The 17,379-nt window shown below is 38.4% G+C and overlaps 1 protein-coding gene across 1 annotated transcript; it reads right to left on the reverse strand.

Annotated features, from left to right (window-relative positions):
- Positions 1–1,369: 1,369 nt before the first annotated feature.
- Positions 1,370–14,515, reverse strand: LOC146963634 (phospholipase B1, membrane-associated-like). The gene is made up of 43 exons (XM_085768017.1): positions 14,452–14,515; positions 13,760–13,815; positions 13,607–13,670; positions 13,400–13,463; positions 13,288–13,322; positions 12,642–12,708; positions 12,494–12,539; positions 12,197–12,262; positions 12,045–12,110; positions 11,907–11,962; positions 11,729–11,798; positions 11,507–11,614; positions 11,300–11,353; positions 10,849–10,917; positions 10,546–10,632; positions 10,400–10,460; positions 10,237–10,295; positions 9,708–9,781; positions 9,561–9,604; positions 8,626–8,734; positions 8,484–8,535; positions 8,316–8,396; positions 7,780–7,845; positions 7,555–7,655; positions 7,373–7,454; positions 7,179–7,283; positions 6,991–7,086; positions 6,813–6,884; positions 6,650–6,727; positions 6,508–6,568; positions 6,352–6,410; positions 5,823–5,890; positions 5,682–5,725; positions 5,445–5,544; positions 5,300–5,351; positions 5,058–5,138; positions 4,155–4,220; positions 3,915–4,009; positions 3,567–3,648; positions 3,364–3,468; positions 3,189–3,284; positions 2,979–3,053; positions 1,370–2,851 (listed from the first exon to the last, which is right to left on the reverse strand). The coding sequence occupies exons 1-43, from the start codon at positions 14,513–14,515 to the stop codon at positions 2,582–2,584; spliced, it is 3,306 nt and encodes a 1,101-aa protein (XP_085624143.1). The 3' UTR covers positions 1,370–2,581.
- Between the last annotated feature and the right edge of the window lie 2,864 nt (positions 14,516–17,379).

Consider the following 17,379-nt stretch of genomic DNA (forward strand, 5'->3'; position numbering starts at 1 on the left):
AATTCAGAATTAAATAGAAAAAGTAGCCACAAAAGAGAGTTGTCGACAATGTGTGAGAGTTACCGCACTAAACTGCCCTTTTTAGACCAAGAGAAAAGGAAAAAGACTCTTGTATTTCAAACTGACATAGCCAGCTGCCACAAATTTACTTTGTTTGAATAGTAGGGTAGGCTAATCACTTAACACTTAATCACAAAAAAACTGTATCAATGTGCTTCTCAATAAGAAAGAAAGCCTTAGAGAAATTTCACATCACTATTGATAATAAAGAAATTGAAATGGTAAATGAGTTTAAATATTTAGGTGTAACTCTAGATCCTCAACTTAAGTTTGAAGCACATATAAAGAAGCTGTCTAAAACTGTAAAAACTAGTCTGAATTGTTTCAGACTCATCAGGTCCTGTCTCTCTTTCAGGGCAGCTCATTTATACCTGCATGCTATGGTCCTTTCACATTTGTCCTACTGCATCACTGCCTGGGGCCAGGCCACTGACACAGCAACTAGACCTTTATTCTCACTCCACAAACAAGCTTTAAAAATTTTAGATCAGAAGCCACAAAAGTGGCACCATTGTAAAATCATTGAGAAGTAGCCTATAATTTGTTATCTTTTTCTAATTTTATAAAATTCTCTTTTTTGAAAGTTGTTTTTAAGTGTGTCAGTGGACTGGCCCCACAAGCAATGTCACAGATTTTTACTAAGTCAGACAACTGTGGGACAACGACAAGGAGCATGAGCAAGCAAAACTGTAAAATTCGAAGATGCAGGACAACATTCGGTCAATCATCCCTTTCAGTGCTGGGTACACACCTATGGAATTCTTTACCACCAGATATCAAATCCCAAACAGAATTAAAGATGTTTAGTGCTAAAGCTAAACATTGGCTTAAGCAGCAGCAGAAATGTGAACATTAACTTCTCTCAAGTCACTGTCAATACAGCATTTTACTAATGTTTAATTAATTTGTGCAATTTCTTAATCTAAATTTTGTAGCTGTGTTTATTTATTCATGATAACTATTCACTGTATTATTCACTGTATTTGTATTATTGCACTTATTGTAACGGTATTCAGTATCTTTTATCCTTCTTTAGCCTGACCAGGGACAAAGACTGCAAATTAGCTGAAGCTAGACGTCTTGTATGCATCACATTTTTCATTCTTTGTGGCAATGTTGTATGTATCGTCCCTGCAAAATAAACATTAAAATAAATAAATACATAGAACATGCATTGCTGTATACGTTAGCAGCAGGAGAAGTGACTCGTGACGTCACACTAGCCATTCCCATAGAAACCCCTCTTTTAATGCAGTCTACAACTTCAAACCTAACTGTGACAGTAGTGCTAAATCATAGCTGTCTCTCTGAAAACCAAAACATTGTAGCCATCATAAACGGCTGTAGTTAGTATGGCCACTGTGTAGGCTTTTAAGTAGATTAGGCTACTAATGCATAAAATGTAAAATGAAATGTAAAAGAATTTCATAGCTGTTCCAATTGGAGCTCATTTTAGTTTAAAGTGTACCTCTGCCGTATGTTTTATAAAGAGAAAGTGAAAATAGGTATAAATGTAGGACTCTCTCTGTTGTATGTTCATACTATCAGAAGCGATCGGTGTCTTTCATCACAGGGAGGAGGTCATAAAATAACCACTTTAATGTTTTATCAGTGCTGATAAAGTTAATAAATGTCAGATGATGTGTGCTCTGCTCCCAGCAGAGGAACTTGTGCATGAGTACACAATATGGTGACATTCTGCCTTTCACATGTATCTGAAAATAAATACTATTAAGTTGTAATGCTGATGATCAACAGCCCAGGGCAAGTTAATGTATGACTGTCTGAATATGAGCAGCCATACTAAACCTACAATTTAGTTCCATTACGGCAAATTATTTATTCCAAAAAACAACAACAACAAAGATACAATCAGAGGTATTGAGGTTATTAGAAAAATAAATTTAAAAAAAATCCTTAATTATACAGTTTTTGTTTTTCATTTGTCATTGTATAAAATTACAACACACTTACTTACTCAAAGTGTACTGCATTTACATCTTTAAAGAGTATTAAATATATTTCATTCATGTATGTTACTCCATTTTGCATCATATATATACATTAAATATAAAACAGCAGAGAGCCTCCGGTGGTTGATTCATAATGGTAGGGGATTCTATTGTTTCATTAAGTCAGTTGTTAGACCAGCTACAACATTTAAATACACCTTCCAGGTTAATGCAACTGTGGTATAAAAATGTGAAGGGGAACATCTTCTTTGAGCACTAAAAACAACTAACAAAAATTATTACATTTGTATTTAATCGAATCGAAGACTTCATTAAATTATCTTATTTACCATTTTACTTGTTACTTTTTCCATCTTTGCATACAGTCATATTTTCTGTGGTGCTTGGGCAATAATTATCTTGTCTAGACATAGCAGGCGGGCTTGTCTCATGTCTTATTATAATAAACTGCCTTATCACCACAAACAATGTGCTTTCCACAGTTTTAAATTATGTTTTATGTTTTTTTTCCTTAAATAGTTCTTCACAAAAGTACAGTAAGTAGCACTTTAAAGCGTAGTGCCATTCATCTCCTCTGCAGCCATCATTGTCCTCTTGCTTCTCCTGGCTCTGCAGGAGAGGAGGAGCCAGGTGACACCCCAGCCAATCAGAAGACCAAGAACTGCCAGCACAGCAGCCAGCCATACCGGCACAGTGTCCGAACTACCAGGGGTGGGAGGCAGGACTGTGGATGCAGTGGTGGTTGTGGTGGTAGTGGTGGTGGTGGTGGGGGGTGAACTGGGAAAGCTGTTTACCCTTGTGAAGATGTATGGATGCTCCTGGAACATAGAATAAACTAAGTCAAATCCACTTGCATGCAGAACCATCATGCACAAATTGTACAGACAAAAATCACAACTGGGTCAGCAGCAGCACGTGAAGGGTGCTCTGTGGCAGAATTCTTACCTCAGTGGGGCATTTGATGTTATTTCTGGCATTTGTGAAATTGTTGAACGTCTGCTTTTTACCCACTGGCTCAAACTAGAGATAAAACAGAAATACATCTTTCCTCAGTCCATGACTAAACTGCTGTGAGACATGGTAATTTAGACCATCCCAAAACCTTCCACTGTCCGGGTCAATTAGCCTTTCACCATCCTGCCTCGCCAGACTCACCATGTTATTCCACAGAGCTGTAGCCATGTCAGCATGTCCCCGTTCACTGAAGTGGAAACAGTCTTCAGAGAAGTAGGTAGCGTCTGGTCTGGCATCCTGGAGAGGAAATAATACAGTATATGTGTCTGTACACTGAGAGTGGAGAGTGATGGCGCTTGCGGGGGGGATAACTTACAGCATTCAAAGGAACAACAGAGTTTTGAAAAAAGGGCTGCACGACCACAGCAAAGTCCTCTCTGTCATCATAGCGGCCGCCATACACCAGTTTTTCTGTCTCCAACTGAAAGCAAGAACACAACATGCTGACGTTATTGCAGCTTAACGTTGAGGATCCTGTGTCATCGACACATTTAGCGCTCACTGTTTTTGTCAATTAACCTGTAGTTCTCGATTGATCCGTTTCACTTCAGCCAGCTCTGGGGAATCTTCTCCTGGCAACAAGAAGCACGGGCAGACATACCTGAGGATCAAAGGTGAAGATTAACAGCTGATTTTTGAGAATAAAATCCTTTCATAAATTTTGAATCATCACTGCTTGTTGCACAATGCAACCTACTGCACAGTCCTTTCTTAAATGGTAAAATGCTGCACATTTCTTTTCTCGATTGACAAGGTATAAGATCAATATCAAGACCAGTGCTGATGACTCAGAGGACCATTGGTCCGTGAGTCAGTGCTCTCGCTTCACGTGGAATTGCTTTGGCATGAGTGGATCAATGAGCGTACTTTTGTAACACATTGCACCCAAGACTATCTCTTTTGATCCTGCGAAGACCTTCAATCTCCAGGATCTCCAAGACGTTAACTATCGTCCTGGGAAGCTGCCAAAAGAAAGAGTTTCAAAGAATTCACAATTCAGCATTAATCCCTTTCAGTACAGATGAAACGTGAACCTGCAGTTTCAGTGTAGGATTTCTTGGAATATGGTATTTATTGCATGATAAAGTTAAGCTTACAGCTCTTTACCTCTTTGTACAACATGTCCAGGCTTGTCATCATATGATGGCTGTAGTTCTGAGGTGACAAAGAGGCCTGCAGTTTTGGGAAACACAATGTACAAACCTTTTGATTAATTCATAGTGAACACATGTACGCATAAGCCTACTTACGCCTGTTTTTGTTGTGGTCAGTAAAAAGCAGGGCAATCAAGACACATTTGGGGGGAAAAAAAGCACATTTCATCCAAAAGAGCCGACGTCATGCAACATGTATGAGTGCACACGCAACAACTAACCCTAAGCTGTCACTATCAGTCTCAGGGCTCATCTTAAATTGATGTTGGCCTTTGATATTCTGCTTCAAAGCACAAAACATTAAAAGAGTGGAGTACGCAGAGTAATGGAGGGAGAGAGCAAAGAAAAGAAGGAGGCGGAGGGGAGAGGTTTGGAGGCAAAATGAGAAAGAAGAAGGAGAGAGTGAGACAGAGACAGGATGAAGAGAGTCTGGGTTGACTTCTGTGTTGTTTATGCCTCTTAGAGAACAAGGCCTGTCACTGTGCCCTGTGTGCTTGTTTAAGGCAGACAGAGGCTCAGATAGATGGGGGGAGGTGTTTTGTGTTGGAGGGGGCAGAGTGACAGTGAATGTGCTCATTGAAAAGAAACCATGTCTGCTCTCATCTCACTCTGAAACAATAAAACAATTAAGGGAGGGCTGCTCACAAAGCTTGATTATTCTGCTCCAGTGCTTAGTCCCATTTGGAGAGTGATATCATGAGACAGCTCTACACAACACGGGGCATCGCACAACCACTGCAGGATGTTTAACCACTGTCCTGTGCTAGGAGATTTACTTAAAGGGAGTGCTTTGAAAGTGTCCTTCATCCGTCGGATCATCCTGTATTTCCTGTGACAGCCTCTTAAAGCAGCTCACCCGGTCGTTGCAGTACTGACACAGGTCATTGCCTCCAATGAAGAGGGTCACCAGCTTCCAGTCATTCTGGAAATCCACTGACTATATCCATGAAATGGATGCAGAAAGAATCAGGGAGACAGAGAGAGAGAGATGGGACAAAGAACATTTTCTTGTTTATCATGCACAATATTTCTACAGAATTTGTGCTCATGAAATTGCATTGCATTGGAATATATTGACATTCAATTTCTTAAACTCACAGTGTCATTTTTAATGGTATCAATCAGACGTCGGACCTGCCCGGGGATTCCTCTGTGCAAAATGAGGCATATTCATGAATTAACAAAATACTTGAACGCAAACCATTTAATCCTGTTAGCCCTGATATGAAACGTTAAAACTCACGAAACTTTAGCCCCTGATACAGCCATGTTGAAGCCAGTCTGCCATTTCCCCCGTCCCTTTGACACTCCTTTAATGTTAGGATTGAACTTCTTAAGGATATCTGGTACAAAGAAAAACAAGTAGGGATATCATCACTGCACAGAGGAAATTTGTTTTGTTATGGTGCAACTCTGACATCTAGTGGTCTTAGTGTGCATTACACTTCAAGAAGGGTGCATAATAGAAACTGAGGCTTACTGGGTAATGTTGTGACAGTCCCAAGGTTTTTGTCTCCTCCAATGCTTGTTTAATTAAAAAGACAAAATACAATGAATTGAATGTTGACAATGCAACATGAATGGCATTTGTTGTGTATAATCTTTAGACGCAGTCTCTCACCTCCATGACACCCCTCTGTACTCAGTTCTTAGCTCCAGCAGGTTTTTTGCCTTTGCACCAAACCCTGCCTGCATGCAGAAAAAGGTGATATTATCTAGCCATTGCTCGACACATTTCGTATGTTTCTCTCTCATTGAATAAATGTTGCTCTCTCTTTTTTTTATTAATTTAACATAGCATTGTTAATCCATCAATGGATGCTGGCTTTGGAAGAGATTACAATGATGTTGAAAATTATATTTAGCCTGCCAGTAGCATAAAAAGATGTAACGATAATACAGCCAATTAATCCATTCTTTATCTGACACTTTACAAAACAGAAAAGTGCTTTACAAGACATCTACCAGAATACAGCAAAAGCAAAAGACAACATTTTGGCTTTAAGATATTGCAGACAGTGCTCTCCAACAACCATCAAAAAGAATTCTGAGAGAAACAACTGAGAGCTTGGGGGAGCCTTTGGTCAATGTGGCTTTAGTCAAGATATTTTTATGAGAGTATCTGGTCACATTGTGGTGTTCAAACTTACAGTTATAGAGTCTCCCAGAGCAGCCACTACCTTGATGTCTGCTGGCCTTATCCTGTGAGCTGACAAAAGATAAACATGAACACATTGTACATCTAACCCCTGTTTTTGACTATATTTTTGGGCTTACTGTGCCTGAGCAGCACCTAGAGTGCTTACCTGACGTAGGCACAGAGTTGGATGGAGCAGTGTTAGTGCAGGAAAAGTCACTTCCCCAGTTCTAAAGAATGACAGGGGCATATTTTAGGCATTTATTGCCATAATATACTAATTGGCATCATGCATAAACTCCATGACCTACAGTAGCAGGAGCAGTGGTGGGTGGAGGGCCTGAAAAGGTGTAGTTACTGTTGACAGCGGTCCTGAAGAATGGGTTGGTCTAATAAAGAAATGAAATAAAATATAAACTTGAATACACTAGAATGATTGTAATAAATAGTAATGTATAATATCAATAAAGTTACCTCAGAGGGACACTTCAAATCAATGCCTGCTGTGAAGTCTTGTGTATAGGTCTTGTTGCCCACTGGCTCTAACTGGGAGATCATGACATCAGTATTTAATTTAATATCATTATAAAATAAATAAAAACCATGTATGCTGGTTATTGGAAAGACTCTTTAATAAACTTAATCCTCCTACCATGTTGTTCCAAAGAGCACGAGCCATCTGAGTGTGAGCTCTCTGGCTGAGATGGAAACAGTCCGGTGAAAAGTAAGAACGATCAGGTCGGCCATCCTATTTAAAAAAAAATTTGAAAGAAAAACTTAAATAAACAAAGGTGGAACTGGGTGGGAATATTTCATGTTTTGAAGTGTGTCAGCTCTCACCTCCAACATGGGAAGGAAAACCTCCCTGAAGAACGGCTGCAGTACCACAGTGAAGTTATTGTGTGTCTCGTAACGGCCAGAGTCAATTAGCTGTCTCATAGCGCGCTGGAAGAAAAGGCAAAAAACTAAATGTAAACAGATAAACAGCTGAGCACTGCACTCATTGAAAGAATTTAGCTTTATTTTCTTTGTACCTGATATGCTCTGTTGAAGTCATTGACCCTCTGGAGTTCAGAGGATCCCTCTCTGGGCTTCAGTATGCAGGGGCAAATTAATCTGAAATACAAACATCAAAACTGTTAAATGGTGATTAGATTTGATTACATTTTTTTTCTTTTGGACAAAACTGTTTATGTTGTATACAAAAGGGACGAACCTCACAAACCAGGTGGGGCAGCCCAGAGACTTATCATTGTGCAGGCCACGCAGTGGAACAATGTTTAACAGCTCCACCAGATTGACAATGGCACGAGGGACCTGGGTAATTCAAAACACTACTTTTATAGGCTGCCTGTGTTTTGAATTATGACTGTGAAATTGCTGACATGCAGTGAGGCTGTGTGTGTTTGTGTGGGCTTGGTGCGAGGAGATGAAAACACACCTCACTGTGCAGTATGTCCAGAGCTTGGCGGATACGCTCGACCACATTCCTGGGCGAGAAGAAAGCCTGTTGAAAAAATGTTTCTCAATGAGACAACAAGGCATGAGATGGAGCCTATGCTCAAACAATCAGTCAATTAATTCATTAGCTGACTGAGAGAGGAAAAAATCAATCAGCAACTCTGTTGATATTGATTTTTTTCATTTGAGTTAGTGAGGAATAACACTACTGTTGCGTCTCAAATACATAATATTTGTACCTTTTTCAATCTTTGATGATATTTTTGGACTATTGATAGAACACAACCAATTTGCATATAAATATGGCTTCATATTGATAGTGATATTGCCATGGCTGTTTGTCACTGTTTTCTCACACTGTATTGACACCTAACACCTAATTGATGAAACAATCAGCAGATTAGCTAATAATGAAAACAAATTGCTTATACAGTTTTGGATGATCTTGTCTGATCTGAGACATTTCAACACTCATGGGAAAGAAAAAAAAATCTTGATAAAAAAGAATATGCTCACGCTGTCTGTGCAGAAGTCACAGATGTCATTTCCTCCAATAAACATGGTGATCACTTTCCAGTCATTATGGAAATCAATGCGCTGTAAAGAAGATAAGAGGCAAATGCTTAGTTTATTACATGAAAGCACATTTTATTTGTGTCTCTCTACTGCAGTTTACTGCCTTACCGCGTCAGTTTTCATTTTGTCCACTAGGACGCGCACCTGTCGCACCATATCTCTGAGGAAAAAAGGTTTGTTGACAGAGTTATTCTGATGTTTTATTGAAAAGACTCAAAGGAAGGTAATATAAGTAAAGAGCATCACTGACCCACTCTTAGCTCCTGCTACAGCCTGGTTGAGAAAGGCCTGAGGTTTGCTCTCGTCACCTACTCCCTGTGAAAAGCCAGTCAGGTTGGAGTTGAACTCCTTCAGGATGTCTGTAAACCACAGTAACAGAGAAAGTCAGCAACATTAAAGCAGAGATTGAACTGATGAACAAGACTGTGCACAATGTTCATATATTGTAACAGATGGCATCATACACTTTCTAATTCTTACAAACTATCAGTTGATCAATAGATGCTAAATGAATCTTAGGTCCCCTGGAAAACACCAGTAAGTCTAAATCTTGAATCAGGATTAAATTAGATTTTTTTTTACAGAATAAGTAGAACTTCAAGTTGTTTGGGACATTTTTTCATCTCATGTTCTTGATTTTTCCATTCCTATAGTTATCATCACAGCTTATGGTTAATTTGTGAATTTTACCTCATAACTGTGAGATAAGTTGTTAACACTGTATAATAGGTACACACTATTAATCATTAGTTAAGCATTAAATACTGAATTCATCATTTATAACACATGAATACGCATTAGTATGTAGTTTATAAACACAGTTAAACATGTTTAATAAGCACTAACTGTATTTATAAACTACATACTAATGAGTATTAATGTGTTATAAATGAAGAATTCAGTATTTATTAATGCTTAACTAATGCTTAATAGTGTGTACTTATTATTAAGTGTTACCGAAAAATCTTTTAAAGATTAAACCATAATCATGATGATCAAAGTTGTCTGAGACTGTTAACCTTCGTCCAGACAGTCAGGCCTTAAATGTCAGTGATAAGATACTGTAATATAGATGTTTATCAAGTGTAATGCTTCGTTGGCCAAAGATGGACATAAAATAAATCTCAAGTAAGTGTTTTCTGATCACTGTCACTTGATTTGATATTACATAAAAGTCACACATACTTGGCAGAGTGGTCACAGTGGTGATATTTTCATCACCACCAATGCTGAAAATGACACAAAGAGCTTGTTAGTTTAAAATACAGCTCACAGAATCATATTTCTGGAAGTCATTCCCTGTGGGAAGTGTACTTCATCTCAATGTCTTACCTCCATGACAGTCCCCTGTATTCAGTGATCACCATCAGTAGGTTATCTGCCTTTGCACCAACACCATTGCCTGCCTGCAGAAAACATCAGTCGTATGACACTGGCAACACGTGAACAGCAGGAGTTATTTTGTGAAAAAGAATTGTGTAAAACTCAAGTTTAAAGCCCCTTATAATTATTGATTATCACACAAGACAAACAATTACTTGTTGTTCTTATCTATAGTCAGTTTGCATAGTTGTGCCAATTTGTATCTCTATGTATTTTTTTCCTTGTCATTTATAATTTCTTTGAGTAGTTTGAATGTCCAACATGAAACATGTCACTGCATATAGAGGCTCTAATCCAGACGTCCTAGGCCCCAATGAGCATCTGACCCCTGATCCTGCTGTCCTGTTCTTTAGACTGTAAATAGTGTGCATAAATGTCTTTCTACATATCTGTATTTTTACAGAGATTGAGAAATATAACTTTTCAGAAGTGGTGTAAATTGTATTTGTAAATAGAGGAGGACGATGGAAACACTCACTGTCAGAGAGTCACCTACTGCTGCCACCACCTTAATGTCGCCAGGTCTGAGCTCATGAACTACGCAGGAAATAGAGTAAAGTCAATGGCAATACTTTTCAGAAATACATATGAGCAGAAATTGAAGGACCAAAAAAAATTTTTTTTTTCTTTTTCTTTTTTACCAGATGTTGGTGGAGCGGGAGATGGACTGCGGTCTGTGCAAGGTATCTCGGTGCCCGTAACCTGACAACACATACACACATAGTACACTTCAGTAGGTTTTACTGTACATGTTGTAATGTCATTGAAGCTGTGCTGAAAGACTTACAGATTCTGTGAGTGCAGAGGCTTCACTGTAAACTGTCTTTTCTCTGACGGTGGGGGAATTTCTCTGTGTACGTAAGAAGGGTTGTTCCTGAGATAAGAGTGGAAAAGAAGCAAATCACAGTGTTAAAGATAGTATCAGTATCAGATTTAAATCTTATATGTAATGTCTTCATTGTTATTTGGAGTCTTGTAAAATGAGTTCTGCTGCAGAATATGTAGTTAATTTGTATTTTTGACTTTTTTGCATCAAGGTTAGAAGACAACTCATTATACTATCATGACTCTGCATAAGAGCAAGCCTCACCTGGGTAGGGCAAGGAATGGCAATGACATCGTTGTCCATGACCTTTGTCTGACCTGTAATTGGTTGAAGCTGGAGGAGGAAAATTGATGATTGGTCAAGATTTTAGGGTTCACATGGGGCCATTCTACACAGCCAATAATCATACTGCCAGGTGCCAGCTAACAGTACTGATTGCACAACGCGTGAGTTCATACATGCAGAGTGAACCACGCTGGAGAAAGCCATCACACAGATAATACCATCAAGATAATCTTTACATTACTCTTATCTAGTCTCTTGTCAGAGTTACAAACGTCCACTGTAATCGTTGTTCCATCTCAGATTTTATTTTGAGGGATCATGGTGACTCCCTGTTGGCTCATTTTACAACTCCAACACAAGTTCAACTTCAGTGTCAAAGCAGAAAGTAGATCAACGCTGTCTACAGCAAACACGTGCAAAATGAACATACCATGTTTGTCCATAGCTGAACAGCCAGTTGGTTTAATTCTGATTGTGAATTATCCTTAAAAAAATAAAGAAACACAGGGTAGTTACACATTAGCCATTTATGGGACTTTTATGCAATTTCACTGGAAGGAAGAGAAGGCATATTTTACAGTTGTTTGCTACACAATTGTTGCGTAATGGAATGTGGAAGTTGCTTTTTTTTACTCACAGAGTCTGTGTTGGGTTCAAGGATAACTGGGGCCGGTTGGAGCATGGCAGAGAAGTCTGCACTTTCGCTGTGCCATCTTGGATTTTCCAGCACTTGACTCAGAGAGTCCTGAAGACACCATCAATGTATAGTTGAAAGATAATGTAAACAACCAAATGTAGTTCAGATGCACATGAGCTACGAGCACAAAAATAACCTCTTTTTTTTCTTTTCTTTTTTTACCTGCAGTGTTTTTAGCAGAGTTGCTTTATGTAGGCGTTGGTTTATGCCTCCATCTCTCATGCACCCACACCTAGTAGAGAAAATAAAAGTGAAGCACATCACTGTGTAAAAGGGACATCATGTGCATTTTACAACCAGCAACACCATAACACAACAGGATACAAATGAACACACTCACTTTTCCTGCTGATGATGTGTGCTCCACACTGTGACGTGGACTAAGACACGATGCAACTGTAAATACAAACTGAGAGGATTAGTATTCTTTCCCATTTTATTCATTTAAATTCTAATTGATAAAATGTACAGTACCTACCCCTTTCTGTAATATCTTCAGAGCTGCTTCCACATCCTGGACAACAGCTGTAACATCTGCAGCGACCTGAAACATAAAGTAACAGTGACATACTCTTATCATCCTTTGCTAAACTCAGCATGTGTAATAGGACAATTATGAGGAAATCTTACATGCGGTGAGCAGGCACACATTGAGTCTGTTGGGACAAGCAGCAGCACAAACTTCCAGTCAGAGACCTAAAAGAACAGATGATGACAACAGACAAATATCAGATTACTGTTTATCTGTCACTACCACCATCTTGTTTGGCCTAGGAATGACAAGGCATATGTTTTTTGTGGAGCTAAAATTGAGGAAATGCTGGTTGAAGACACTTCTTCACAAATATTGACAGAGCTGTAAAGGTCTGTCAATATATCACTCATATCAACGTCATTTCTGATAAAACATTGAGAGGGTTAATGCACCTGAGACACAGACAGAGACAGGGCCTCGGCTTCCTCCAACAGACTCCTGCAACACACACATTCTCATTTAACACAAGTAAGACAATCTCAATACGCATGTGGGATTGTACATGTGTGTGTCACATGTATCTCTGTGTGTGTGTTTTACCTGGGCTGCATTGAGGTCTGGTCCACATGATGAGCAATCACGTTGGGATTGAACATGGACAGTAACTCTATTACAGACACACAGGCACAATTTTAACAAACATTATTACCGGATACAACACAACCACACAGTGGGATTTTCTTACATTATGAGTTCATCGGTGTTGTACAAAAGATGGTTTGCTTAATTTTGTCTGAGATGAGGGTTAACAACCTGTATGTTTATGGCCCACTGTCATATCCTTGGAGATAAACCTGACTAAACTATGAGATAATTGCTAACAGAACTTATTCACCGTTGTGCTTTGTCCGCTTTATCTGGTGTTTACTGTGACATGGGCTTGAATTTTAACCGAAATCCTCTCAGAGTTAATAAGCAACAGAGCCATCAAACAAGAAAACCAATGACTGAGCCTGAGGATGAAATTAGAAAACAAAATTCAGCAAAAGTGCTCAATTTCTCTGCTTTTCAACAAATCTTCCTAAAAGGATGAGACTTCATCTTCTATCTAATAACCCTGCAACAATACAACAAGAAGAAGGAAGAGTAGAAGCTATTTTAGGGTATTTTAGATTATACTACTTATTCTAGCAACTTGACCATAGAAAGACTGACGGGTGAGTGAGTGCAGAATTCATAGACCTACCAGTCAGCCTACTGGCCACTCTGGATGTTTCATCCCTGATAATGAAGACACACATGTAATTAGAGACAGTTCGCTGCATGTGTTGTTGATGCATGTTATCCTCAGTTCTTACCTGTGTGACAGTGGCATCCCCAGAGTGTAAACAGCTGAGATATCAGCAGGTCTGAGAGCATCAACTAATGGTAGAAAAACAAGGGAAATCAGTGTTCAACAATGTTATGATACAACACTGGACAATATTTCTTAAGATAATTTGGTTTAAATAATTTGATTAATAAAGTTAATCCAACAAATGAGTCAGAGGAGCAGATCTGCCTACCTGAGGTGGACAGAGACGAGGGGCCAGGTATTGGCGAGCAAAGTACTGCCATGTAGTTTTCTGCCTGTGAAAAAAATACAAAACCTCATACTGTCATTGTCATAGTATGTATGCATACTCTTATTTAAATAAACACCAAAGAATACTCAGTACCTCATTTGATTCTTCACTTGGCTGTTCATGTTCTTTTATGCCAACGTTGACAGCATCTGAATATGATATAAGAAACAAACAAAAGAAATCAACTCAGCACCAAAATAGTCTCACAGAAGGGACATTTTCCACTTTTCAAAATAATAGTAATAGTGGAACAGCTCATTCTGTTGTTTTGTTAAACAATAACAGAATTGTGAAGAATTCACTTTCACTTATTGTTAACTGCAGGAATCTGTGTAATAAACTGTGGTGTCATAAATGTTCATTGTAGTTTGCTCTTTTTGTATTTGCAGCCCAAAGTCCTCTGAGCACAGTGGTGCAGACACTTTACATTCTCTATGTGCTGTGTACATCAACAGAAAAAAACCCCTCTTTATTTATTTAATAGCATTCATAAACATCTCAGTTGTGTTAATGTAAATTGTTTCCAAAAGATTGACAAATAATATGCATTAATCAACATTTAGAAATGTATTTAAGTGACATTTACAACATTTTAGAATGCTATGAAAAATTTATAAAATATTTGCATGCATCCTGCTTAAAATTGCTATTATATTGTTGAAGTAAAGTGCTGGCAATGAACAGTGTGACCATGACCATGACAAACCTATAAAGAAACAGACAGGCTTTGCATTGTACTTCAATATGTCCAACAAATTGTGAATAAATCCTTCTATATTATCTACCTGTGAGCAGAGTGCAGGACCCAACCAGGGCCAGCAGAATCAGGAGAGCAGATCCAGTCGTCATGATGTGGTGAGACTCTGAGTGTCTTCCTCACTGACAGCTTTGAGTGTAATCTTCTTTTTTTTCACCTCAGCCTCAAAGAGAGAGTGACGCCACCTCTCAGTGACTGTGAATGCACTGCACCTGTGAATGGTGTGGAGGAAGAAAAGAGTTCATGACAGTGCAAAGTTATAAAGGAAAAAAAAAGAAGAGGCAAGGAGGAGGAGGAGGAAAAACAATGGTCACTTCTGATATTTTTTCACTCTGTCTTTTATTCTCAGACATATCTTCATTTTATCAGTTTATCTGGATAACAATCAACCAAATGACAGGTCATACATAACAAGGCACAGGGTGGACACCAAGGTCAGCGAAATGTTAAATCACATTTATGGCCAGGACCACAGTATCTCTGAATCATCCATAATTCACCTTTTGGTTTATGAATTTTAACAATAGCCTATTAGGTAAGAACACTTTATAATACCCAAGATATAAAAACACAACCAAATGTCACTGTGTATCAGTAATTAACATCTTAGTTTTAACACTGTTTCAATACAGTTGAGATCAGTTCCCCAGATTTTCAGTTTTTAGTTTGTCTTCCATATTGTTTGTGTATAAAACATAGTATCAAAATTAGGTTTTGACCATAAATATCACGTTAATATTTAACCAAAAGGGATAAAACTGTGAGATTTGACTTATGTTGAAGCTGCTGTTCCATCATTAAGGAGAAGGACAGAGTTTGTGGACACAGTGATAGTAGCCAAAGTGACTTTCCAGGGAAATGAGCACATTTCTGTTTCATAATAAAACTCATTTGGGTGTAAATGTTCAAACAATCATAAATACCCTCCCTCTTAATCAGACTAGCAATAATAACATTGCATGCACTGACGCACTCGTCCCGTTTACTGTGCTGCTCTCTAATTTAGAGAAGGTGCCTTATTGAAGACCTCTGATGATGAATGTAACAGCTAACCCTTCACCAGGGTTACATAAGAATTACGGTAACGACCATCAATTCAGTTAAACTGGACATAGTCCAGTCATTTTATGAGAAAAGGTTAAACAAATTGCAACAGAAGCAAACTCAACTGATTTTGTATCCTCAGCATGTCCTGAGTGAGGGAAAAAAAGCCCCGAAGAATCCCATTAGGGGAAAGTTTCGAAAAACACCCAAACATATCCCATTTATACGCATATAAAACTTTTTTTTTCACATGAATAGGGTAAAATTTTTAACCTATAGATATCTCCATGAAACTTACATTAAGACAAACAAAAAATGTATTACAATTTTTTTGAAATTCTTTAACATGAGCAAATTTGCATAAATCTGCATATATTTGCATAAACCGCACCGTTTTGACAGCACATGTATGAAGTTGCTGTGGTGGTATGCATGCATGGAAATTGGAATGAGTTGACTCCATCGGTCAACCAACAAGTTGACCACTTTAAATTTCAAGTTGACTGTAAAATCCCCTGATTCGCACAAACTGAAATACGCTGCTATGGCCGGGTTTTGGTTGATTTTTCAAGACAGCCACATCCTTAGTAGAGCAGGTATGACATGAGCCAACAGTGCATAATCCAATTACGTATGGCTAATTTGCATACATACAGCACCTGATCTAAACATTGGGTAGAGCAGGTGAAAATGTCTTGTTCAATCTTGTTAACATATTACAGTTAAAAAACTTAAGGAATGGAACCAATTTAGGCTACCCATGAGCATTAATAGAGACGGAGCATGTCATACCTGCTCTACTAAGGATGTGGCTGTCTTGAAAAATTGCAGTCATCTTGAAATTTAAAGTGGTCAACTTGTCGGTTGACTGATGGAGTCAACTCATTCCAATTTTCATGCCGGTACCACAACAGCAACTTCATATACATGTGCCATCAAAACGGTGCAATTTATGCAAATGTATGCAGATTTATGCAAATTTGCTCATGTTAACAAAGAATTTCAAAAAACTTGTAATACATTTTTTGTTTGTCTTAATGTAAGTAATCAACTCAGTAATTTTCATGGAGATATCTAAAGGTTAAAAATTTTACCCTATTCATGTGAAAAATCTTTTTTATATGCATATAAATGGGATATGTTTGGGTGTTTTTCGAAACTTTCCCCTAATGGGATTCTTCGGGGGGGTTTTTTTCCCTCACTCAGGACATGTTGAGGATACAAAATCAATCAGCAATTTGTTTAACGTTGAGCTCTTTTTTGGCCTAAAATTACTGGACTAACAGGATTGGTTTTGGAGATGTGTTATGCTTGCTAAATACATAGGCTAGCCTACTTTATGGGTTTGTCCTTAGATCAGCTTTGCAGATAGTCTGACCCTTGGAATCAAACAAGTACAACGAGTAAACAACTTATCTAGATCTGGTTCAGTTATCAGATTAAATTTATGTGTTTTTAAAGGGTTTATGACATTTTCATGCATTCCATCATCTGTGTTCTGGTGACCCAACATCTTATTGTGATTATATTATTAACAGACTTAACACCACAAGAATAGGGGTTTGGTCACAGGGGACTGCTCTCTCTGTCATCTAATTAAAGTGCAACTGATGCAATGAATTTACTTTTAGCCAGGGCCGTTGCACAGGGGAGAAAGGTGATGGCAGTTCAGGGGGCCCACAGCCCAGTAGGGCCCACAAAAACCTCCAGTGGCCTTATATTCTAAATATATCCATGACCATTAGGCTACTCATCCTAATGTTGCATCAGCATCAACAGAAAGCCCCAAAACATGCAATATTCATGAAATCTATTTATTTTCCAAGCAATAATCCCCTCTTGAGACAGTTATTGGCTAATGTAGGACAGACAGGTATAGTGCTAGCTGAAACAACAAACCATAGGCTAAATC

The sequence above is a fragment of the Trachurus japonicus genome, chromosome 22 (assembly GCF_045865225.1).
Source record: "Trachurus japonicus isolate A0001 chromosome 22, Traja_1.0".
In the NCBI taxonomy this organism is placed as follows: domain Eukaryota; kingdom Metazoa; phylum Chordata; class Actinopteri; order Carangiformes; family Carangidae; genus Trachurus; species Trachurus japonicus.

Coding starts and splice junctions, on each gene's coding strand:
- LOC146963634 (XM_085768017.1), bottom strand. CDS start 14,515: ATGACGACTGGATCTGCTCTCCTGATTCTGCTGGCCCTGGTTGGGTCC. Junction 5,545..5,681: donor GACTGTCACAACATTACCCA/GTAAGCCTCAGT, acceptor TCTTTGTACCAG/ATATCCTTAAGAAGTTCAAT. Junction 4,221..5,057: donor GTCAGTACTGCAACGACCGG/GTGAGCTGCTTT, acceptor CCAAAACTGCAG/GCCTCTTTGTCACCTCAGAA.